Source organism: Mus caroli, unplaced genomic scaffold, assembly GCF_978045245.1.
Source record: "Mus caroli unplaced genomic scaffold, Mus_caroli_1 scaffold_9, whole genome shotgun sequence".
Lineage (NCBI taxonomy): Eukaryota > Metazoa > Chordata > Mammalia > Rodentia > Muridae > Mus > Mus caroli.
This window is the reverse complement of record NW_028227264.1, coordinates 105,414,789-105,441,565: the sequence shown is the minus strand read 5'-3', so window position 1 is coordinate 105,441,565 and position 26,777 is coordinate 105,414,789. Positions and strand designations below refer to the sequence as shown.

General features: G+C 39.7%; 1 protein-coding gene across 3 annotated transcripts in view; it reads left to right on the top strand.

The window, feature by feature from the left end:
- Mettl25 (methyltransferase like 25) overlaps positions 1–26,777 on the top strand; it is a 74,534-nt gene that overhangs the window by 24,638 nt on the left and 23,119 nt on the right. For 2 of the 3 annotated variants that reach the window (XM_021173972.3, XM_029482671.2), the window contains 3 exons: positions 13,806–13,900; positions 16,727–16,756; positions 17,709–17,782. In XM_021173972.3, the coding sequence (XP_021029631.1) occupies positions 13,806–13,900; positions 16,727–16,756; positions 17,709–17,782 (199 nt within the window). Of the gene's footprint in view, positions 1–13,805; positions 13,901–16,726; positions 16,757–17,708; positions 17,783–24,259; positions 24,344–26,777 lie in introns of those variants that run through there. The other variant, XM_029482672.2, reaches the window with a different exon arrangement.

Here is a 26,777-nt window from a genome sequence, read left to right as displayed (position 1 = left end):
CCCAACTGGTATACCCACTTTTAATTGCTCCTTTTCCTTCTTTTTCTCTTTTTTTTTCTCTTTTCTTTTTCTTTTTTCTTTTTTCTTTTTCTTTTTCTTTTTCTTTTCTCTCTCTCTCTCTCTCTTTCTCTCTCTCTCGCTCGCTCGCTCACTCACTCGCTCTGTGTTTGTGTGTGTATAGAGTTGGAATTGATTTTATTTTTCTGTTCTATTACAATTTGTATGGGTCCTATGAGCTCTAAGAGAAGAGGTTGAAAATCTCAGGATAACCCAAGTCTGTAAACAGCATTTAGTTTCCGAAGAGCCACATCTTCAAAGGCAAATCCATATCTTTTAGCCATATCTTTAAGCTTATAGCTTAGTTATATAGCAAGCACTGAGTATAGCAACCTGCTTCCTCTGAAACTGTAACCAAGCCCCCAGTTAAATATTCTCTTTCCTACGAGCTGCAGTGGTCATAATTTTTTTTCACAGCAGTAGAACAGTAACTAAGAGAAACCAACATAGGAAATAAAATTTCTAATTCCTAATAACTGATTCAATATGAAACTAAGATATTTGCTAAGAGAAATAACCATGTCGAGCACATTAAACTCATCCCTAACTGGAGTCACTGACCTGATTCTTCCTGCTCATGAGCTGCTGTTGCTTTTCCCAGTAGTTATTGAGAAGGAAGAAAAGGGCACAAATGTTTTATAAACTCCAAAGCTCCTATTCTTTTCCCAATCTGTGATCCTTAACCAGCAAAGCATACCATGTAAAACATATCTGTGTGGGTGAAAATTATCCATTTTTCTTTAGTAAGAGTGGAATAGTCACACATTTTGCTGTGATCACCTAAGGAATTACATTTTAGGGTTTGATACATGTACTCCATGAAACGGCATGTATATATGCCAGCCTCCACTCTCCACCACACACACACACACACAAAATGTTATGATCTACTCTATATTTGTAAATTATAGAAATATAGAAAAAATGCTTCAATTTTATAAAAGGGTACTTTTTTTCTTTCTGAGTAATATTTATACTTTAATAGGTCCTTAATGTAACATCAAGGTTCAGGTTGACTTTTTTCTTCTACTGTGCTCTCATAAGTTTTATAAAATGCTAATGACAATTCACCAAATCGATTTTTTTAACTCATCAGTGGGTTGTGGCTAGATGTATGTTGGTAAATGGCTGCCCTTACTAAAAGCTGTTTTACATATATACAGAAAATATATATTTTTATTATGTTGTACGTTATTTTATTTATTATATGTAAGATACGTAAGTTTACATTTATATAAACACTTATATTTAAATTTATATATAGTATATTTATGTGTATTGTATATAATATGTAAAATATATGAACAGATACTTTTAAACAGTTTTTATTAGACATTTTCTTCATTTACATTTCAAATGCTATCCCAAAAGTCCCCTATACCCTCCCCTCGCCCTGCTCCCCAACCTACCTACTCCCACTTCTTGGCCCTGGAGTTCCCCTGTACTAGGGCATATAAAGTTTGCAAGACCAAGGGCCCTCTCTTCCCAATGATAGCTGACTAGGCCATCTTCTGCTATATATGCAGCTAGAGACATGAGCTGTGGGGGTACTGGTTAGTTCATATTGTTGTTCCTCCTATAGGGTTGCAGACCCCTTCATCTAATTGGGCAATTTCTCTAGCTCCTCCATTGGGGGCCCTGTGTTCCATCCAATAGATGACTGTGGGCATCCACTTCTGTATTTGCCAGGCATTGGCATAGCCTCACAAGAGACAGATATATCAGGGTCCTGTCAGCAAAATCTTGCTGGCATATTCAATAGTGTCTGCATTTGGTGGCTGATTATGGGATGGATCCCCGGGTGGGACAGTCTCTGGATATCCCATCCTTTCGTCTCAGCTCTGAACTTTGTTTCTGTAACTCCTTCCATGGGTGTTTTGTTCCCAATTCTAAGAAGGGGCAAAGTGTCCACACTTTGGTCTTCGTTCTTCTTGAGTTTCATGCGTTTAACAAATTGTATCTTATATCTTGGGTATCCTAAGTTTCTGGGCTAATATCCACTTATCAGTGAGTACATATTGTGTGAGTTCCTTTGTGATTGGGTTACCTCACTCAGGATGATGCCCTCCAGGTCCATCCATTTGGCTAGGAATTTCATAAATTCATTCTTTTTAATAGCTGAGTAGTACTCCATTGTGTAAATGTACTACATTTTCTATATCCATTCCTCTATTGAGGGACATCTGGGTTCTTTCCAGCTTCTGGCTATTATAAATAAGGCAGCTATGAACATAGTGGAGCATGTGTCCTTATTTCCAGTTGCAACATTTTCTGGGTATATGCCCAGGAGAGGTATTGTTGGATCTTGTGGTAGTACTATGTCCGATTTTCTTTTCTTTTTTTTTTTTTTAGTTAGGTGTTTTCTTCATTTACATTTCCAATGCTATCCCAAAAGTCCCCCATACCCTCTCCCCCACCCCCTCAACTCCCCTACTGAGGAACCTCCAGAGTGGTTGTACAAGCTTGCAAACCCACCAACATGGAGGAGTGTTCCTCTTTCTCCACATCCTCGCCAGCATCTGCTGTCACCTGAATTTTTGATCTTAGCCATTCTGACTGGTGTGAGATGGAATCTCAGGGTTGTTTTGATTTGCATTTCCCTGATGATTAAGGATGTTGAACATTTTTTCAGGTGCTTCTCAGCCATTCAGTATTCCTCAGGGGAGAATTCTTTGTTTAGCTCTGTACCTCATTTTTTAATGAAGTTATTTGAATTTCTGGAGTCCATCTTTGTGAGTTCTTTGTATATATTGGATATTATTCCCCTATCATGTTTAGGATTGGTAAAAGTCCTTTCCCAATCTGTTGGTGGCCTTTTTGTCTTATTGACGGTGTCTTTTGCCTTGCAGAAGCTTTGCGATTTTTTGAGGTCCCGTTTGTTGATTCTTGACCTTATAGCACAAGCCATTGCTGATGAACAGATATTTTATGTTATACATATAATAAACTAAACGGAGCTAAATAAGTGTACAACTGACAGCACTGTCCAGTATGCCAGGTGCTCTAACATCTCAGTTGTTACTGTCATGTAAGGACATTGAACATGTGTGCCTTAAACCCCATCTCATTCTTTTTTTCCCTATTCCTATAATAAAATACCCTGATAATAGCACATTAAGGGAGAAAGGACTTACTTCCCTTTTGGTTGCAGAGGGATACAGTATATCATGCAGCAGGCGGGGGCGGGGTCTTGGCAGCAGGAGCAGGAAGCTGGTAGGCTGGTCACATTGCATTCGCTCTTGGGGATCAGGGAGTAAACAGCAAGTGGAAACAGGTCTCAAAGCCTCAAGTCCCACCAAGTTGTCCTCTTCCTCTAGAAAGGCTCCACTTCCAAAAGGTTTCACAGTATGAGCTGGGAGCAAGTGTTCAACACGTGAGCCAGCGTGGGCCATTGCCCATTCCAACCACTGCATCTTCTCATAGTAGAGCTAGGTAAAAAAAAATGTATAAGAAACTCTTGAAGCACTGTTCAGCAGTCAGCTTGCCTAACTAGACTTCTCCTGTATATTTTTAGTGTCATGTCCTTGAGTAAATCAGTTTGCCTTGGGAGCTCTTTTGTAAATTAGTGAAAGAAGAGAAGTTAACTTTGAAGATCTTTGTCTCATAGCTGAAATGATTTTAGAAATTGAAATGATTGATCTGAATACAGCTGTCCAAAGCAGGTTAGTTAGTCTGAACTTATTTTATCTAACATTCTGACTTAGTTTCGTCTCATTTTCTTCATTACATTGGCTTTACATAACCAAATAACCGGTTTCCTGTCCTGATTCATTTGGTTGACACTGTGAAAGTTAACAATCTGCACCAGTTGTTACAGTGCACATAAATTCTCTGTTTCTCAAAATGTTCACGTTTGCTTTCTAAGAACTCAGTCTAACAATAATTTATAGCAAATACCTGTATGAGCTTTGACTTTCTTAGTCAGCAGTATTAAGTTTCATAGTTAGTTGGCAATTAGAAAATATCAGCACCTACCTCAGTCTCACCTGGAAAAAAGGGTCAGGCCTGAATGTTCTTAGTATTGTTCTCTGACAGTTATAAAGCAGGCAGATGAATTGTCCTGCCAAACTTGAGAGTTAACTATTTATATAGATTTTCTTATATAGTCCATCGCTTAAAAAAAAAAAAAAGCTGGACCTATGTCACAGAAAACTTTATGGCAGTTTGCATGGGTGAATGCAGATTTTTTTTAATGTATTTGGCATTCAGTGTGCAGTTTCTTTACACTAACAGCTGTATCTGATCTTCAGTCAGCTCCGTTTTCTACAACGTTGGCAATGATTTATTTTTTGCCCTAGGGCATCCTTTAGCTGTCTAACACTTTCTAGAAATGGATTTTTAATATACTTTTCTACTTTCTTACTTTAGTTTGCACCTCATTATTTTCTCCAACTAATATAAAATGTTTTTGAAGCGTATGTAGGGTAGGTTTAGTCAGCACAAAAGTCCATCCTATATGTTCATTCATAGTAAATAAAAGAAGACAAAAAATCTGAATAAACCTAAAACAAAATGTAATATATCTACTCATAATTAAGAAAGAAATAAACAAACAAACAGATGAAGGCAAGCTGTTAAGACAGCTTGGTTGGGAAAGAGCTTGCCACATAGCCTTGAGACCATGTGTTTGATTCCAGTGTGCACGAAACTGAGTTGTGGCAGGCACTTGTAATCTAGAGGCAGAGACAGCAGAATCCCTCTGGTTCACTGGCCAGAAGCCAGCCCAGTTAGTGAGCACCAGATCTCAGGGAGGGATCTATCTCAAAAAGAACACAAAGTGGCAGACTCTCGAGGGACAGCAAACTTGATCTCTGGTCTCCGTGTGTGTGCACCAGGACACAAATTGCACTTATATACAAAGCACACAAAACCCACAAAAGCAAGAGTAAGGGGAAATAATTTCAATTGTGAACATAATATTAAAGTTAATTGAGTTGACTGATAGACCTTAACAAAAACTAGTTTACAGTACACTGGACTTATGTGCACATCTGGATTTGGATACCTTAGAGAAAATGCTCTTAAATATATATTGGCTAAAAATACATTGCATTTCATGTCTTTTTTTTTTTTTCTGAGCAAATCATACACTAATTGTCTAAATTTCCTCCTTCATCTGAAATAACAAATAAAAGCACAGTCTAATCTATAGTATTTGTATGGGTTATTTCAAAAGTTCCATTATCTTAGTATAGTTTGGGTTTTAATAAAACACAGCTTCATACAGCAAAGGGAACCCCTGTCATACACAGTGATATTCCTCACTGGGGAGCTATCCTTCCAGCATTGACCAGAACAGCACAATGAGCTGTGCCAGTCTGAAGTCCTGAGGGAAAATACAACAGTCCTATCTGGACTACAGTCCACCACAAACATTCTCAATCTAGATGGAATGCTACATTTGTATACTTTCTCACTGTGCATGTTTGTATGTATAGACATATATATTTCCTTATCATTTACATATGTGTAGACTGAAATTATATATCCGCCTTGTACTCAAAACTGAAGAATAAGTGAAATCACAAAGCAGTGGGCATATAATACAGTGGTTCTGAACCTGTGGGTCACAACCCCTTTGGGGTGGTAGCATATCAGATATTTACATTACAAGTTATAACAATAGAAAAATTGTTCTGAAGAAGCACAAAATAATTTTACAGTTGGGGGTTACCACAAATGAGGAAGTGTATTAAAGGATCAGAGAATTTGGAAGGTTGAGAACCACTGATAAAATGGAATATTAAAGCTTAATAATAATATTAAATATTAATATTAAATAGAATATTCCTAGCTATAGGAATAACAAGCAGGAAAATGATTTCTTATATAGTGCTATATGCAGTGGTGCAGAAGTCAGATTCTCAAGTATTACATATACACTCAAAGAACCTTCATACACACATACATGATTTAAAGAATTAGTTCACATTGATTGTGGAAACTGAGAAGTCCCACATTAGAAAGAATGAAGACACTAAAAAGCCAATTGTATACATCCTACCCTGAGACTGAAGATCTAAGAACTTAGAGCACTGATGCAGACATCTGAGTCCAAAGTCAGAACTTGGGTGTCTCTGCTCAAGTAGTCAAGGAGAAAAAGACAGCCCAACCTTCTCCACTTCCTGCTCAGTTGTGGCCCCAGGGTATCGGGTGATTCCTCCTCACACCAGGGAACGAAGCTGCTTCGTTCACTCACTTTTCCAGTTTAAATTCCAGTCTCATGAAGACTGCACTGTAGACATATGCAGAGTAATGTTTAAGCACACACATGCACATCTCCAGTTTAAATTCCAGTCTCATGAAGACTGCACTGTAGACATATGCAGAGTAATGTTTAAGCACACACATGCACATCTCCAGTTTAAATTCCAGTCTCATGAAGACTGCACTGTAGACATATCCAGAGTAATGTTTAAGCACACACATGCACATCTTGAAGCACCATCAAGTTAGCATCAACTTGACATTTCCCAGAGAGAAAGAAATCAGAAACAGCACAGTGTTCTTTTCCTATTATCCTGATGGGGAAAGGAGCATTTTGCCATTGTGGTTAGCCCTTTAAAATACTCCTTGAAGCAAAAGCAGATTTTTTGGAATCTGTATCTTAGGGACTTAAAGGTCCTTAACACATTTACAGAATGAAACCACAACATTGAGCATGTGGCCATTATGCTGTCTTGAGATCTAGGATCTGTGTCTAGTAACCCCTTTCCAACTAGAATCATTTAGCGTTTGCATTTAAAGTCTCTTTTAAAGATTCCAAAATTTTATACTAATTCTGCACAAGATAGTAGGGACCCTTTTTAAACTTACTTTTTATTTATTTTTTATCTACAGTGAATAAAATTTATTCATACATGTTATATTCTTTATTATGCTATAATATTTATAGATATATACAATCATGATTATCCATTTAGTTTTAACATATTTGAGGAAGCAGTAGCTCATTATTACTTGAGAAGTCATAGCAGTCTTCATATTAAATTTATTTTTAGGTGATGTTTTCAGTGCTATTTGAATCAGCCTTAATAAACGGAGATCATTAATGCAGGTGGAAATAATAAACAGCTGTAGAAAGTATTAGGACAGGCTATAGGAATATTGGCACAAGATAGAAGATAACTAGCCAACAATATGATAGGAAGAGAATTTAACCTACAAATAAGAGACAGTGGTATCATAGAACCCAGATGCCATACCACTCTGAACACGTCCAACCTCGTCTGATCTCGGAAGCTAAGCAGAGTCAGTTAGTACTTGGATAGGAGACAAGACTGCTTTAAGGAGAAAGTATCAAAAACAGCTAAAGAGTCCTAGTAAGAAATCAATCGACATCCACAGTATAGTTTCCTTTTAGCTAGCTAACGTGCAGAGACCCAGTTTGAGGACTCAGGGTGGACAGGGGTGAAGAGTACTTGCTTCCCTTATAGATGAGCCGGGTTAGGTTCACATTACCGTCTCAAGTAACTCACAGGTGCCCATAATACCAGTTCTAGCGGATGAGCTCTCTCTTCCTTCCTTCGACACCTGTGCACATCTGTATGCATTTGGCATACACAAAAGCACACATACATACACACACACACACACACACACACGCACGCAGACACACATGGATAAAAATGTAAATAACTCTTGGGAAAAAAGACTCAATTTCTATTGAGTTTATGGCATATATGCCAATGATGAGGAAAACAGGTGTTGAAGTGGCCTAGCTAGGTGTCCGTCCCCTTGAGATAATAGTATTCCTAAGATAGAGGATAAACCTGACAAGAAGGAAGTAAATGGTGGTTTTGCTATAAGAAAGTAAATAGGTGCTGCATGTCAGTCAAGAGCTAATGAAGATGAGTGGGAAAGTAAAACTCTGTCTTACAGAAGGAAATAATAGGAAATGATAGCATGGAAGAGACAAAGGTAACAAGGGCTACAGATGCCCAACTTAAATAAAATGTTATGAGAACATGTCTAACAGAAGTGGTGAACTGTGGCTTTCATTTGAGATATAACGGCCTTATTCTTCACAGGAGTCTGGGTGAATCTGATAAATGACTTCCAAAGACAATGTTTAACATTTACACAGAAGGCCTTCACTGAGATGTTCAGTTATATCCACATACTGTGTTCAAAGAACTGAGTTGTGATGGCACTATGATCTCAACAACTAAGGAAACAGAGGCAACTTCAGAGAACGTCACAGCAATGTCCCGTCTATTCGAAGGATGTGGTTTCACAGAACCCCAGTCAATGGCAACAGTCTTATAGGTGTTTTAAGTAGGGATTCGGGGATCCAGGGCATACATTAAGACTGTACTTCAGTCCTTTATAGTTTGCTCTCCCTCTGTCTTTCCCATTCCTATTCCCCCTCGTCCCTCCCTCCCTCCTCCCTTCCTCCCCTCCTCTTCCTCCTCCTCCTCTTCCTCTTCCTCTTCCTCCTCCTTCTTCTTCTTTTCTCTCTCTCTCTCTTTCTCTCCCTTCCTCTCTCTCTCTCTCCCTTCCCCCCCTCTCTGTGCGTGTGTGTGTGTGTGTGTGTGTGTGTGTGTTGGTTAATTTCAACTGTTCACACATCATATGAGCACAATATTTCAATTTAGGGATTGTCTATATCCAATTGACCTATGGGCATGCCTTGGTGGGAGGGGTTTATCTTAGTTATGAATAGACCTAGCCTATTGTAGGTGTTATTATTCCCTGGTTTGTGTCCCTGGACTGTATAAGAGAAGAGGAGAGGGGTAGTTAAGTACTAAGCTCACAGACAACGTGGATGCATCTGATTCTCTTTGCTCTTGGCTCTGGCTGTAGTGTAAATAGCTGTTTAAGTTCCTACATTGGCTTTCATCAATGATAGACTGTAACATGGTAGTGTAAGCCATATAAACCCTCTCCTCCTAGAAGTTGCTTTAGATCATGGTGTTTTATCACAGCAACAGAAAGGAAAGTAGTCCAAATGGTTTAAGGTGAGACTGTCTTCCATGCAGCTAGAGTTACCTCTGCTTGGCCTTCATTGTAATAGTACTAACTTTATGTATTCTAACAAGTACACCCTTCTTCTGTCCTCACTTTATGAGTACAAGTTAGGAAACGTGAAGTTCTTTAATCGCCTTGCTTTTCCAGTGATAGTTTCTTATGCTGGATGCTCTCTAACTGGCTGTCATGCTGAATCATCCAAAAGCATGGACAGTTTTGGGTGTACCTCACAAGCCTTTTCTTTATTACCAAAAGGAGCTTGGGAAATCAGAGAATTCTCTGTTGCCTCAAGAAAAGTCCCTTCCCTATACCACAAGACTCTGCCTTACTACTGTCGATCTCAGGAATAATCCCATCAGACCTTATATCCCATCCTAGACCTTAACACCCCGTCTTTAGTGGGGTGTCATGACTCACACTTTTAAAAACCCAGAACTTAAAAGGCTGATGCAAGTGAAGCTCTGAAAGTTCAATGCAATCCTGGACTCTATAGTGAGTTCCAAAACAGCCAGAGCCATAGAGGAAGACCCGGTCTCAAAACTACCAAAAAACCAAACAAGCACCACCTACACACTCCAAAAAGGACGGGGGAGGGGGAGAGAGAGAGAAGGGGGGAGAGAGAGGAGAGAGGAGAGAGAGAGAGAGAGAGAGAGAGAGAGAGAGAGAGAGAGAGAGAGAGAGAAGAAAGACCCAAAAGCACCAGTTAAGTTTCTTTTAAGACTCTACTGAATAATTAATTATACATATCTCCCACTTCTCAACTACAAAGTCCTACTACTGCAGACGTGCAGTCTCTCAATTTCAGAAGTACCAGAGCTATGACTATATGGAGCATCCGCTCTTAGCGCTCTTTTATTTTTTTTACATAATGAAAACCCGTCATTTCCCCTGAAGAAATACACATTCCCTAGCAGTACCTATTCTCTAGTTTGGGATAATTGTAAGCCACTCAAGGCATGTGATATGCCAGGCCCCTCCCTAAGGACCTCCAACCATGAGTTTCTACCCATAGTACATTCCAGCTTCCCTACCTCCTAGGCCCTGGTCCACCCTACAGAGTGAAAAGCCCAAGCTCTAGACTTAAAAATCCACCAGTCCTCACTCCGAAAAGCTCCACTCCCCAAGAAACACTAAATAAACGCTGCCTTCCACCCCACTCTCTGCTGCTGCTTCCCGATTAGAGACAGCCACCCTCCTGGGTCTGTCCCAATAAATCTCTGTGAGGTGTGTTGTACAGTTGTGTATTCCGTGGCTTCCAACCACCAGGATACCTTTTCCTTTAGAGCTGTTACACTGTGGGGAAGCCTTTCCCCTAGAGCTGCACCGCTTGCAATAATTACCTCCTTATAGCTCATTGTTAACTGCAGGATTATGTCTGTGGCCTAAAGCCTTGTAAGGAGGCAACCCAGAGACTTGATGTTTACAGCCACAGTAATTTATTATTTCTCCCAGCTCCTTCCTATAGTTAAGAGGTTAGGGAATAACTTGGCTATGAGTTTCTTACTCTTAACTTTTTTGCCCTGATAATAATATACCCCTTCCAAGGTTTGTTTTGTTTTGTTTCTAGAAATTCTGTATTCTTTTCAATCTAGCATTAAGTAATTTTTTACAGTCTTAGTTTGATTTACCACTCTACGAGAGTCTGTTTACCTATTCCCAGGCAAGTAAACATCCTTTTGTTCTTGATCGCACTGCAGAGCAGTTGTGCCTTTCATTATAAAACCATTGTTTGGAGGTTGGAGTAGTTTAAAAATGTATTTGTAGTTTTTTCATTTTATTTCACGTAATATATTCTGATTACATGTTTCCTTCCTTCCCAGTGCCTCCCTACCTCCCTTCCCATCTGGGTCCACCACCTCCTTTCCGTCTCTGATTAGAAAAAACAGAAACAGGTTTCAAAGGGATAATATGAAAATCAGTATTATAAAATAAAAAACAAACTATCGTTTGCACCTCAGGAACCCCATAAAAACACTATGAAAGCCATATTATATATAGAAAGGACTTTATAGTAGAGGGTATGTGTGTAAAATTTAAAAAAAAAAAAAAAAAAAAAAAAAAAGGAAAAGGAAAAGACCAGACATGACAGAATGATACAGGGATCTTGCAACGATACTGTTGAGTTTGTTTTCTCTTTCCATCTAGTGATGGACATGCCTCCTGCCAGCCTGCCCTAAAAGGGAGCTTGTTTCCCCTGTGAGACACTCATGGAGAAAACTAAATTTTCATTTGCAAGTGGTTATCAACAGAGATTTCTTCTGAGTTAGTGCCCACTTGTCCTTTCAGCTCTACAACCCCATCTGGTGCAGAACCCTGTAAGCCTTGTGCGTGCTGCCTCCATTTCCGTGAGTCCATATACACAGAGAGTCTTCGGATTTGACAGCCTTCTCTTCCTGGTGTTGTCTGTTTCTGCTGGCTCTTCTACTCTTTGTGCTTTTGCTTCCTCCATTTGGAGCTCTCTGACCCTGGAGAGGAGGGATGAACACATCCCATTAAAGACCGAATGTTCCAAGGCCTCACTTTCTGCACAGTGTGTGTCTATGTGTCTCCACATTTGTTCCCATCTACTGCAGGAGGAAGCTTCTCTGGTGAAGGCTGAACAAGGCACTGAGATTTGAGTATAGCAACATGGCATTAGGAGTTGTTTCATTTCTCCTTTTTAAATAACAGTAGTATTGGGTTTTACCCTAGGTCTCTGGCTATCTATGTAGACTCAGGTTCTTGGTAACCCAAGCAGTGTGGTGTATGCTGGGTTCCATCTAATGGAGTAGACCTTAAGTCAAATCAGAAACTGGTTGGTTACCCCTACAGGCTTTGTGCCACCATTGCCCTAGCATGGAAGACATGCTAGGACATCAGTGTAGATCAAAGACTTTGTGGCTAGGTTGGTATTCCTAGTTCTCCTTTGGTAGCATGCAGGGTGGCTTCCCTGGGAATGGAGGCAGAGAGTGAGGAGGGTACAGAACCAGGAATAAGACTAGAGGATTGGATATGGTGGAGAGGAGAGAGTGGAGGTTTGAAACTCACCTATCTGCCCCACAGACCTATTTCTCTCCTTGGGAGGCTTGGCTGGTGGGTACCAGGAGATGCCTGCTGAAGTGGAAGGCTGGAATAGAGTGAGGTGTGAGGGGAAGGAAGTGTGGAGAAGATCTGTGGTCTACTGAGATGGGGGTGGGCAGGATGCTCCAGCAGGGAGGTGGTCTGCTGCAGAGCTGGGATGAGAGTGGGAGTGGATTTAGAGGAAAGGAGAGCGAGCTGAGGATCTACAGTGAGCTTGCTTACCTACTTTCCTTGGGAGTTGGAGCTTCTTTGTTTTGGGGGCAGCAGTGGATCTCTTTTGTTTCAAGTTAAGAAGAATTAACTGTGATAATCCTTCCATTAAGCAATATCACATTTAACTCATAAAAACTTGAGCAAGGCTCAAACCATTTTTCCAGGTAATCGTGAAAATAGAAGTGGTTCAGGGATCACTGCAGGCTGGGGAGGCCTCAGAGGCTGCATGACTCAGAAGCAGCTGCGGTGAGGTGGCTCCGGAGTGTGCATTGCCATCCTGGGTCTCTGAAACCATGGACTCTGCAGGCACACTGCCCGGTGACAGTGTGCAAACCAGCATGCTCTCTTCACGTGGCTAGGCCCGGTTTCCCCCTCTGAAACCTAGGAAGACTCGCATATCCAGTTCATAGAATTGCTACAGAGACATTGCACATTGGTACGTTTCAAGCACTCACGGGACTACTTCCTAGTATTGAATACCACGTCAGTACTAGAATTATATGTGTACTCCAGCTCTGAAGGTAGGAGAGTCAAACTTTGAGTCTGGCTTTTGGTAAGCTTTGTTAATGAATTTTAATTTAATACTTCAATGATTTATTATGCACATAAAATTTAAATTTTATCTCTTTTAATCAAAATTTACCCAATCTTTCATAGGACAGGCATTTCTCAGTAGAATAAACCTCTATTGCATTTTCTTTAAAGATTTTTTTTCGAGTTTTTGGTTTTCCTTAATCCAAAAACAATGTATGTTTATCTCAATTTTCAATTATTTGTCATAATTTTAATTACATTAATATTTGTTTCTGAGATCTCAATTTAAAATACAAATAGTTTCTCTGTCTTCCCAAAGTATAGTGGTTTTGTCCACATAAGGTGTTTGAGCCTTGGCTAGTTGTATACATCTGAGTTAGTTGGCAGTAGAAATGTTGGTTTTTGTTGTCCTTGTTTGAACCACATAAGTGCAGTTGAGCCAAATGGCAGTGCACAAAAACCATTATGCTTTCTTAAGCAAAGGAAAAATAAGAGCCCATACAGCTGTTCCGTTCCAGAAAAGGGACCACAGTGCCAGGAAGGATGATGCTCCAGTGCTGTCAGGAGTGGAGTCATACTATTCTTCAGGAAATTGCAGCTGTTGTATTTTCTTCCTCTTAGAAAGATGGGTCCACAATAAATGTCTAGTGTGTCATTAGTTGTCTCCTATGGTTACACGGAGTAGGAAGACTGTTGAATTTTAAGTTGTTTTTGCTAAATCTTATATAAATAGTTTTTGGCAAATTGGTTAATATGAGATCTGAAGCTGAACCACGAGGTAGCTGTTGTTAAGCAAATACATTTGGTAACATTAACAAGCTGTCAGTTGACAAACTTGGAATGCACTGTTAAACATCTTGTCACCACTTCATTTTCATCACTGTTTGACTGCCTCTCTCTCAGGAGATTATTTATGGCCCCTGGAAGAGGAAGGATTTTATTTAAATGATCCTTATTTTTCCCATCTGCAGGATATGCTAAGGAAAACTGGGGGTTTCCAATGTGCCACTATCTGAAAGAGGAGAGATGGTGCTGCGGCCGTAATTCGAGAATGTCAGCATGTTTGGTACGTCTGTTCCCTAGAAAACACAAGAACTTTATCCAGATCTTATGGAATTCATTATTTTTGGCAACTGTTGTTTAATAACCACCTATGTTCCTGAACATTGCAATTTGTGAAAAATATGATAGAGGTATGAACTAGGTATGCTATTCTCTGATTACTTCAGGTAATTGTTTTCACATCTCCATTATTACTAGGAATTACTAGGTAACCAATTCTATGAACTAAGTATGCTAGTCTTCCTACGTTTCAGATAGGGAAACCAGGCATAGCCATGTGAAGAGAGCATCCATTTTACATGCAGCATCATAGAAAAGTTTACACATGGCTGTTTTATTTATGATATGAAGTGCATCAACTACAGGTCTTAAACATAGAATTAGTTCAGTATTTTATTATATATAGCTTCACAGTGTCTATATATTTGTAAAAGTCTTTTCATAATCTAATTTTTAATAGAATAGGAAATTATTAAACTGTTTAATTTAGTCAAAAATGTTATTTTGTTTGATTTAAATGGTGTCCCTAGATGTAGAACATTTTAGCCCTTGGCATTATTTATTTGTCCATGTTGTCATGTGAGTTTACAGAAGGGCAAGCTAAATGTTAAAGGTGAGTATTTGCCACCAGAAAGCTTCAGTGATGCAATTAGTTTGGAAAAATGAATCTAGAAAACTAAATTATAGAATGAAGATCATAATTAATATTATAGTATTATATTCTTAAATACTCTGAGCATAGTGCTCTTACCACACACATACACACAAAAACATACAATAATAGAGATGTGAAATGGCTTAGCTGAACTAATCCTTTCGCTAGGTGTATGTGGGCATCACAACGTGTTGGTTTACATAAGCATAGAGTAAGTTTTAAAAATGAGATCTAGTTGGTCGAACAATTTGCTCAATGTCCAACCACTGAAGAAATGAACTCTTCCACACCCATTGTCTCTACATTACTGCTCTGCTATTGCGTGCATGCAACTGACTACGGAGGTTTTGTATTCTGTGAATAGCTTAGAGATCTATTTTTTCTCAGATAATAATTTTCTTATGAAGCACATTTAACATACTTCTCTGGAAATTTCTCTTTTTCATTCTATGTGTACATGAAACACACTGAGACTATTGTTAGAATAGCTGTCATCCTTGGAAGGTCCTGACCATGGAACGATGCTCACCAGGCGTGTACCTAAAGGCAGGACATTGAAATAGAGTTTTTCAGGGAGTTAACTTGATGAACATTTGTTTTGTAACATACATGGAAGCACCTTTCCATATGGTGAGCATCCCCCACCTGATCTCTGGCATGAGAAACAGAGGTATGATTAATGGGTTAAATAACAAGGTTAGCTTATAATCACTTGCTAACTAGCCTCCCAGTCTCAGGTAAGCTACTGATCATGATCAGGCCAGTGACTTTGTGTGTACATATAAACTGCACTTACACAAGATAGTCTGTAGAGTCCATTTTCATTCTAAACGTGTTTGTTTCAGTTATAGCTGAAAACCTATTATGGAAACCTAGACACCTGAAGCAAAACAGAGAGATTTAAAATATTAGTAGCAAGCTTACGCAGCTCAGTTATACTTTATCTGTCCTCTGTTTGGAGTGTTTCTAATTGAAATTTTAAAACAAAATTTTAGTTAAATACTTAACATCCAATAAATGCGGAAATGCATGTCTAAGAAATGAAAAGTTTTATAAAGGCTTATTCCATATATAAATTATATGGTAAATATCATATATTCAATATGATTATTAAAAGAATTAGGGTATACTTTTATAAAATATCTGAGTTCTTAAGTATAAATGTAAAATCAATAATATAGGTTTGTAGAAGTGTGCTATAGTGCTGTATTAATTATCTTTATGTCACTGTGACTGTAGTCCCTAACAGTAATAATGTAAGAAAGCTTTCTTTTGGCTCACAGTTTTAGGGGGTCTCAGTCCATTGTGGCAGAGAAGGCAGAATGAGGCAGCCCAGTTCATGTTAGTGAGGGCATAGTGTTCACACCACTGCACATCTGGACGCAAAGCCACCATGACTCTCCAGAGACTGGGTGTGACCTTCAAACGTCCATCAGTAGTATTAATTTCCCCCGGCTGACTGTCTCTGACATGGTCTACAGCCTCCCAAAATAATGCCAGCAAGCATTCAGAACACATATTGACACTGCACACTTCTAACAAGTTCCATTTCTTCTGACACTAGACAGATGAAAATGTGCTTTAAATTCATACAACGTGCAGGTAATATTTTTCCTCTAAAATACTCTTCTACTTACAATCTGTTCATGCTTTTTTGGGAAAGATGGAATTAACAGATCGAGGGGGAAGCTTCCTGGTAGAATACCTGCTTAGTTAAGAACAAGAACCTGGGTTTAATTCCCAATGCTGCAGGAAAACTTAAAAAAATGGAATTGCATGTCCCATAAAGTGTAAGATATCACAAAGCAATTTATAAATCCATCTATGAGTGTGCCGTGCATAAGAGCAACTGTGGATTTAGTTACCTAATGATACTAAACACCAGCTAGACTCTGCCATTTCCTGCTAATGCCTCCTACAATTCAGAATGTATAATCAGAATATGAATGTGTTTTTATATATGACACATTTCCATTATAAATTAGTCCTAATTTATACAAGGGTATGAGGTAACATTCTTTAACAATATTCATGCTTTTAACTATGTAAACTTCTGTGTTATCACTTAATTAATCTTTTTGATTGTCACTATTGCAAATCCTTGTAGAGGATATTTACAAATCTCCTAAGACTCAATATGTCAGCAGACTTTGTCTTGTTTCTTTCTTCTTTCAGGCATTGGAGCGGGTTGCAGTTGGCCAAGGGGTAAGTGAAAGTGTTTAACGTAGCTAACGAACGAATGTGGTTTTTCTCAAGCCCTCTTCAGACCTGACCTGTTGTTGAACTTGAAACCTGGTGGGGTTTAATAAATAACACCTCCTCTTGTCATCGCTGCACATTCAAGTGTATACATGCGCCGTGTGTTTAAAGTAATGTGAACTTTCAGCATGATACATGAAGGTTTGAGGAAAATTTACCCTTTGCCCTCATCCTATGTGTCACACACAAAATACATGTGTCAGAGGGTACACACTCGTGTTTTTTCCTCATTTAAAATACACTGTAAGTGTTAGGTGGATTGATTACTTGTGAAAAAAGAAAAGTCAGTTGTGACACATCTAGTTCATTCCTAGGCCAGCCAAGCACAGGCAGCGTAGGAAATGTTGACTGTCTTCCCCTCCCTCCCATCTGGACTCCACAGGATCAAGTAGACGAGTTATTCCAAGAATGAGCACTGGAAGGGACTGGTAACTCCCTTCATTTCTCTTGGGAAACGACTGTAAAGCTTTATTTGCTCATGAGAGATAAACTTGAGAATAATAGTTGGTTTTGTCCTGTTTGTTTTTCTCTGTGAACTTTATTTATGTATATTACCTTGTTTAAAATGCAAATGCATCTCATACAGTCTGTTGTTACTCTCATTCAACTCTTTTATTCTTTATAAAATATACATTTATTTACAAAGGATCTTTTTATAGTATATGTATATATTAATATGAAGGAGAAATTGTCATCTACTCTGTAGCTATGCCAACAAAAAGTGAAGAACTTTGTAAGCAATTTATAACTAACAATATTTCAAACAAGTAAATTTACCAAAACACTTGGCATTTCCGTAGGTCAGGCTTGTAATGCTTACTAGACCCCCAAGTCTCTACTGTTAATTTTGTTTCTGAGTTTCATTTATTTTTATGCACATATCTGCATTTTTTTTCAGCTGCCTACTGAATCACTCTTCTATCGTGCTGTTCTTCAGAATATTATTAAGGATTATTATGGCATCAGCAAATGGTATGAGAATTTTATTTTGTCATTTTTGCTGGGACCCAGAGATAGTTTACCTATAACATGAAATACCTTTGGTTCAATACCAAGCAACCAAAAAATGAGTATATAAATAAAATATCTGTGTTATATTTTTAGATGAGAGTCTTTTTTTTAATATTTGGTAGCTTAGAAAAAATAAATTATAATTAGTTTAGTTTGTTTATTCTTTAAAAAAACATTTTGGAGAGAGAGCATTGAGTTTATTAATGATTAATAAAGGATAATCAGTGTGGCCCAGAGTTGGCCCAAGCAAAGAGGAGCAAGAGTGTCCCTAACCTTAGGTACATTTCAGCACCTGCAGCAGTGGAATGAGAGTGCCAGCCTCGGGTTTTCCACAAGCAAGAGTGTGATCGTAAAAGTAAAGCAAACGCACAATGTCTGGCAGTTGGAAGTGAGGAGATAGATACTGTCCTTCCGTTAGTAAAAGCTTGTTCTGTTATATTAAAGGGCTTGGATAATCCTTCCAGTGCTGCTTTATAACTAAAGTAGATTTTTCCATTTCCCTTCATGGTGACACACCCTGACACTCAGATATTACATGAGAGTCCATCAGAAACCCAAGAAATCCATGATTCAGCTGTTCTCAAACCAAGGTATTGGGTGGCCAAACAGAAAGACTTTTGAAGGCAAATACCTGGGTTTACAGGCTTCCATTGAGTGGATTTTAAAATGGACAGGGCATCTTGTGATGTGGCTGAGCTCCTGGGACCACAGAGCAGAAAGATGCAGTGAGGAGAAGTAGGGCCCGGAGGGTGAAGGGTGTGTGCTTCAGTGTTGGGGAAGATGGTGCAATGACTTGTGAACATACTCAACCCGTTGTCTTCCTTCTCCTATACCCATCATTTGCCACTTCCCCCTTTCCCCACGTCAAGGTTAATTTGTGTTGCCCAAATCATCTTGGATGTGTGTCCATACAGTGGAGTGTAGTTGACTAGCCAGACAGGGACTACACTAACTAAACTAACTAACTAACTAGCACGTGACAAGTGCTGATAGTCCTCAGTTAGGGGTGGAGCTTTGTGCCCAGTTACCCCTCTCCATACTAGAATTTAGTCTGGCTGCATGGTCTTGTGTATATTGTCATGGCTACTATAAGTTTATTTGTTTCATAATCTCTGTTAGTTTCACTGTGTCCCTGTTTAGTTTCTGTTTCCATGATCTGTCCATTGGTGAAAGTGGTGTGTTGAAGTCTCCCACTATTATTGTGTGAGGTGCAATGTGTGCTTTGAGCTTTACTAAAATATCTTTAATGAATGAGGCTGCCCTTGTATTTGGCGCATAGATATTCAGAATTGATAGTTCCTCTTGGAGGATTTTACCTTTGATGAGAATGAAGTGCCCTTCCTTGTCTTTTTTGATGACTTTGGGTTGGAAGTCAATCTTATCAGATATTAGAATGGCTACTCCGGCTTGTTTCTTCCTACCATTTGCTTGGAAAATTGTTTTCCAGCCTTTCATTCTGAGGTAGTGTCTATCTTTTTCTCTGAGATGAGTTTCCTGTAAGCAGCAAAATGTTGGGTCCTGTTTCTGTAGCCAGCCTGTTAGTCTATGTCTTTTTATTGGGGAGTTGAGTCTATTGATATTAAGAGATATTAGGGAGAAGTAATTGTTGCTTCCTTTTATTTTTGTTGTTAGAGTTGGTGTTCTGTTTTTGTGGCTGTCTTCTTTTAGGTTTGTTGAGGGATTACCTTCTTGCTTTTTCTATGACGTGGTTTCCGTCCTTGTATTGGTTTTTTTCTGTTATTATCCTTTGAAGTGCTGGATTCGTGGAAAGATAATGTGTGAATTTGGTTTTATCGTGGAATACTTTGGTTTCTCCATCTATGGTAATTGAGAGTTTGGCTGGGTATAGTAGCCTGGGCTGGAAATTGTGTTCTCTTAGTTTCTGTATAACATCTGTCCAGGCCCTTCTGGCTTTCATAGTCTCTGGTGAAAAATCCGGTGTAATTCTGATAGGCTTGCCTTTATATGTTACTTGACCTTTTTCCCTTACTGCTTTTAGTATTCTATCTTTATTTAGTGCATTTGTTGTTCTGATTATTATGTGTCGGAAGGAATTTCTTTTCTGGTCCAGTCTATTTGGAGTTCTGTAAGCTTCTTGTATGTTCATGGGCATCTCTTTCTTTAGGTTTGGTAAGTTTTCTTCTATAATTTTGTTGAATATATTTGCTGGTCCTTTGAGTTGAAAATCTTCATTCTCATCTACTCCTATTATCCGTAGGTTTGGTCTTCTCATTTTGTCCTGGATTTCCTGGATATTTTGAGTTAGGATCTTTTTGGATTTTGTATTTTCTTTGATTGTCGTGCAGATGTTCTCTATGGAGTCTTCTGCACCTGAGATTCTCTCTTCCATCTCTTGTATTCTGTTGCTGATGCTCGTATCTATGGTTCCAGATTTCTTTCCTAGTGTTTCTATCTCCAGTGTTACCTCAATTTGGGTTTTCTTCATTGTTTCTACTTCCCTTTTTAGGTCTTGGATGGTTTTATTCAATTCCATCACCTGTTTGGTCTGGTTTTCCTGCAATTCTTTAATGGATTTTTGTGCTTCCTCTTTAATGTCTTCTACCTGTTTAGCAGTGTTCTCCTGCAATTTTTTAAGGGATTTTTGTGCTTCCTCTTTAATGTCTTCTACCTGTTTAGCAGTGTTCTCCTGCAATTCTTTAAGGGATTTTTGTACTTCCTCTTTAATGTCTTCTACCTGTTTAGCAGTGTTCTCCTGCAATTCTTTAAGGGATTTTTGTGCTTCCTCTTTAATGTCTTCTACCTGTTTACCAGTGTTCTTTTGTATTTCTTTAAGTGTGTTATTAAAGTCCTTCTTGATGTCCTCTACCATCATCATGAGATATGCTTTTAGAACCGGGTCTAGCTTTTCCGGTGTGTTGGGGTGCCCTGGACTGGGCGAAGTTGGAGTGCTGGGTTCTGATGATGGTGAGTGGTCTTGGTTTCTGTTAGTAAGATTCTTATGTTTACCTTTCGCCATCTGGTAATCTCTGGGATTAGTTGTTATTGTTGTCACTGTTTAAAGATTGGAGCAGACTCTGTGTTCCACTCACCAGAAGTCTCAAAATCCTGTGGCGGGTGTCGTGGGTAGCTGGCAGGTGTCAACAGGCCCTGTGCTCTAGCTACCCCGGTGCTGTTCAGACCGAAAGAGGCTTGTGGCCCTACTCAGGCTGGATTTCTGCCTCCCCAACCAAAGCAGCCTCAGGTCCCGTGGGATTGGACTGGAGCAGAAGCTGTGTTCCACTCACCAGAAGTCTCAAAATCCTGTGGTGGGTGTCCTGGGTAGCTCGCGGGTGTCAGCAGACCCTGCGCTCTAGGTACCCAGGTGCTGTTCAGACCGGAAGAGGCTTGTGGCCCTACTCAGGCCGGTTTTCTGCTTCCCTAACTAATGCAGTCTCAGGTCCCGCGTGCAATTCGATTGGAGCAGAAGCTGTGTTCCACTTACCAGAAGTCTTAAGATCCTGTGGCGGGTGTTGTGGGTAACTGGCGAGTGTCAGCCGACCCTGCGCCCTAGCTACCCCGGTGCTGGTCTGACCGGAAGAGAGTAGATCTGTTGTTAAAACAGCCCTTGATAGCTCCTATCAGAGACTACTCGCTGGGCAGCAAAACGGAACAAAATACTGTTATGTACAGCAACCTGGATGAATCTCCAGAGAATTGACTTGGAGAAGAAAACACAATTATAAAAGCATATATAGTGTGTGATTCTGTTTTTACCCAATTTAGGGGATGAAGCATAGCTCAGTGGAAGAACAATTTTTTTAGAATGCACAAGGTCATGGGTTTAGGCACAGTATAGCAATAGGGCAAGGTGTTGGGGGACAACAAAATAGACCCATTCAGTACGTTCTTGAAATGACAAAAGTTACAGAAGTTGCAAGATGCTACATATTTCTAGGGGAAAGAGGAAGAAGGTAGGGTGGGAAGGCGTGGGTATGGTTGTAAGACAGCAGACCAATGACTCTGCTGTAATGGGCATGCTGTCTCAGCAGTTTAAATCTGTGTCTGCTACTTTACCATCCTGAGGAAGCTACAGTCGATCATGCATCTTCTTTCTTATAACTCTGTGTGATCTTACATTTTATGATAAAACATTTCATAAAAGCAATGGGAGACAGAACATACAATAGTGGCCCACATAAAAACTGTAATTTTAAATAACAGTAAATGAACAAAATGAAGAGGAAGGAGGGCAGAGCATGACTTTGAATGAAGAGAAAGGTACATGTATGGGAAGCTTTGGAAAGGCTCTTTGATAAATTGATGGAGCAGAAAAAACTTACAAAGTATTATACAGACAATCTCAGGATGGTAGTCAGATTTTCAGAAAGATGGTTCTTTACCCAGGCATCATTTAAAAGCATAACTTTAAAATACCACTAGAAAACTAAAAAAAAAAAAAAAAAAAAAATCAGCCATATCTAGACCTGGGCATGGTCAAATATACTGTAGCTCCAGCTAATCAAGAGACTGAGGCAAAGGTATGAAAGTTTAAAGGCAGATTAGACCATGTAGGGAAATTCTGTCCAAATGACCAGAAAAGAAAAAGAAAAATATGTCTAATTAGAAGCCTAACTACTGTAATTGAATACACTCGTGAGGAATACAATAAATAGAAAAATGAATGTACTAAAAACTAAAATGCAAGCTCTCCCGTGAATTACAGGCTCCCTGTGGTCCAGAGCCTTTAAGGACTAACTAACCCAGAGCATGGGTGTGTCAGTGCATACACAGAATTTACCAGCACATATACAAGAAAGCTGAATAGCAAATGAAGCTAAGACAGTCATGAAGGGGCTGGGGAGGGAGGGAGATGTTGGTCTTGTGGCAGCAGCGTTATACAAGGGAAGGAGTAAGGCAGCGGCGGGATGGTATAGCAGAGTGGGAAGGAATCCTGTGCTCCTTGCATTCTTTGACAGTTTTCCACATAACTGCAGTCCTGTGTTTTAGTAATCGTGCATGTTCACCCTTCATTCACTTCTATCCTTGTCTTTTTGCAGTGTTGGGGATGATGCATGCTAGGCAAACAGTTCACTGCTGGACTACATCACTACTGTCTATCCATGTTTCTCTCTTCGGTAGTGAGAGCCATAAGAAGCAGATCGGGTTTTGATTGGTTTCTTGTTGTTGTTGTTGTTGTTGTTGTTGTTGTTTTGTTTTGTTTTGTTTTGTTTCTGTTGTAAGTTATGAGTTACCAAATTTAACCATATTTTTTTTAGTCTTACCCAATAGTAAAGTGAAAACCCAGATCGTTAAAACTTTCTCACTAAAGTACAGCAGATCCTTTAAGCTGCACTGTGTAGTCAATTTAGAATTAAAAGGACTTTTATCTTTAAAACTGAAATGTGGTTTAAAGATTTACAGAAAAAGGTACCCAGTGAGTCCGTGGCTCTCTGGTGGGGCTGGAGAAGCTGAGCCTTGTACATCTATTCTTTGTGTGCTTGCATCCATTTACCCTGTGTGCTGCTGCTTCACCATGTCCTCAAACTGCACACAGCTGTTGGTTGGAGAGTATGTGTGCCGCCCCTGTGCTCGTAGGGTTGTATTCAGGGGAAAGCGTGTGAGTAGTGCTGCCTTGCCTTGAGTAGAATCTTAATTAGATCTGATGTATTCACTTCTATTAAAAGAAGGAACGCATTCCTCCTTAGCATGCTGGCCGTGTTTTACTTTCACATAGGGCCCCTTCAATCTGCCCTGAATTTCCCTTCCTTTTTCTTTCAACCATTACATTTTTCTAACTTATTGAAAATATTTGATAATGCTTCACCTTTATATAGCCAACCTTAAAGATTTTCATTGTCACATTCCAAGCCACTTCTGATCTGTCACATCTATCCTTGCCACTTACTATATCCCTTGGTCCCTGGCTGCACTGGATTGTTGCACATCTTGTGTGACTATTTTTGTGTCTCCCGTGCTTTGGGGGATGCTTTGATCTACCTGGTCTCTTACCCGTTTCTGTCACTTCTTTCCCCTAGCACATGGAATCCTTAGTGTCCTCTCAACTCCACACAGGGGTTTTATTTTTTTACTTTTTTTTTAACCTTCTTTCTGCCCGTTGTACTTAAACTATAATAAATGGCTTCTAATGATTTTCATAGTAAAAAGACCTGTCCTTCTCAGCCACCTGGTGAACTCCTATGGCCACAGTCCTGTTAAATGGGAAGTCCTCTGTGGTCCACAGTTCCCGTTATTGATCATCTCCCAACTCACTTGTAGTTATAAATGCGTTTCCTTTACTCTCACTCCTTTTCTACTTCCCTTGAGTATATTCTGCTGTGTTTTACGTCCCCCACTGAAGCTAACAAGCCTTTTCAGGAGCCTCGACTTCCCTGTTGCTGATATCACAGGCATTGCTCCACCCTTATCCATCTTTGCCTGGTATCTGTGTTGCCTGCAGTTTATTGCTTTGTGTTGAAGCATCCTTCTCTCCTATTCTAGATTTGCTTGATGTTTCTTGAAAATGGCAGAAGAGCTACTAGGGCTTTGCATCCTCTGTTCCCTGGCTGGAGTGCTCCACTGCAGACCCTCCTGGAGCTCTCTCCTGCTGCCACCTTCAGTTCTCAGTAAGCATCCTTATCTGCAGACCAGTCACTCACCCTCCTCCCTCCCTCCCTCCCTCCCTCTGTCCTCACTCCTTTTTGCAGTGCTTTCTTCCTGCACTTTCTCATTCTTGTTCCCTATTTCACTTACCTTGTTGTCATCTCAGAATTCCTATGATGGCTTTTTTTTTCTTGGTTTTCTTCAGTACAACTGGTAGGACCTGATAAGCTGCCTCCAAAGTATTTTTAAACACTTGGAAACGGACAAATTGGACTTTGATCAGTGTGGGTTGATGTCCTCCAAATTGTTGTTCCAGACTGGTATTAGGAAAGTACTTGGTAGAGACATTAATGTAAATTCATGCGTCATCTGATGTCCCCCTGCCTACAGTCCCGCATACTCACATATAAAGACTAGGTCACTGGATGAGAGACATCAGAGTCATTATAAGAAAGGTATTTGGGGATGGCTGAGATAAGATTGACATTTCATGATTCGTTTGGGCAACTTTGTGAGACTCTGTCTCACAAATACAAAGATAAAGGAAAAGATCATAAGTGCAAGAGCTCTGCATGGATTCTGCTCCCAGTGCAATAACTGATGTTTTCCGTGCTTCTGAGTCCCTTCCCCTCCATTCTCTGCTGTGCAAATTGAGATTGATAGTGATACCTTAAAGAGGTACTGGGAAAGTTCAGTCACTGCTCAAAACAATGCTTGAGACATAGTGGTATTACTTTCCTAGTAAACATCTTTGTTAAAACCACCTCTCAAAGTATATGCACACTAATAGTCTTAAACTGCTTTGTGAAACAGACTTTAAAAAACATTATGAAAAGAATTATTTGGACACCTCTGAGAACCTCTGTTGGTATTTAACTCAGTATCTGCCTGTTCAAAATCCAAAGGCACTGACAGCAGCAACAAAAATGTTATAAACATTTGTGAACAACTGTAAGGTACTAAGATTCTTATTAAATAGAACTGTTTACATTCATATTTTCTGTTAGCTGTAGTAAATACAGACGTGTTTTACATCTTGGAAGTTTTGTGCAACGTCTTTTCATTGGCTCACTAGTCTTCGCTGTCCTTGATAAGTTTATATGTGACAGAATTTCATCTGTCGAGAAGCCGGCAAGTATTTTTGACAGTTTCCTCGGCATATTATTTGCCTGTGTATCACAAAATACTTGTTTAAAATATTCTGTAATAATTTAAATGATATACCAAGCAAATATTGCTTAGATTCATGTGATTTAAATGCTCACAGGAATCAACTCTAATGTATTTTCTGTTCATATGATATATACCATATAGTAAATAATACGGGGATGCTGGATTAGAAGATAGGGTTATATTTTGTTATTGATGCTTGCTTGCTTGCTTGTGTTCTTCTATTTCGCAAATGAAAGCGTTGTCTGTGTCTGTCTGTATCTGTGTTGATGTGCATGCCTCCCTGTGTGTACAAGTGCATACCGATGTGCACGTGGAGGCCAACAGCTGCTGTGGGGTCCTTCTCCTCTTAGATAGCTTCTGCCTCTAAAACTGAAGTTCTTGCTTTGTCTAGGCTGGTTGCCTATCTGCCTGCATCTCGCCAGCTTTCCAGGGCTGGGTTAAAGGCACAAACCTAGATTTCTACTTCAGTTCAGGGATCTGAACCTAGCGCCTTGAACACCAACCAAGAATCTACACGGGTCCTTGAACATCTTGTCCTTATATATTTTTGTTGTTGTTGTTTTGTTTTTTTGTCTTTTCGAGACAGGGTTTCTCTGTGTAGCCCTAGATGTCCTGGAACTCACTTTGTAGACTAGGCTGGCCTCGAACTCAGAAATCTGCCTGCCTCTGCCTCCCAAGTTCTCGGATTAAAGGCATGCACCACCACTGCCCGGCTGTCCTTACATATTTTTAAAAGTATTACATCTATGATTTTGTGTTTTCATTCAGAATTTGGGAGATGCTGTCCATGTAGCATGGTGCCTGTGTGGAGGACAGCTTGCAGGAGGGAGTTCTTTGGAGATACTCTCTGTGTAGCATGGTGCCTGTGTGGAGGACAGCTTGCAGGAGGGAGTTCTTTGCTTCCAGCACATGGGTCCTGGGATTGGATCAGGTCATCAGACATGGTGGCGGTGCTCTTACTTGTTGAGCCACCTCACCAGTCCCCCTTGAAGAATTTTATATAATGAAAATAAAGAGCCTCTGAGTAGAGAATTTCAGAACAGGACTGGAGAGGTGAGTCAGTGGGTATGAGCACTTGCTCTCCAGCCAGAGGAGCAGACTCAGTTCACAGCACCCATGTTGGGCTGGGAACATCATTTGTAAATTCTAGATCTAAGGGAGCCTCCATCTTCTGATGCTGCCTTTCTTGCACATACATGCACATGCATACACATAAATCTAAACAAAAAGGGTTCCAAGATAC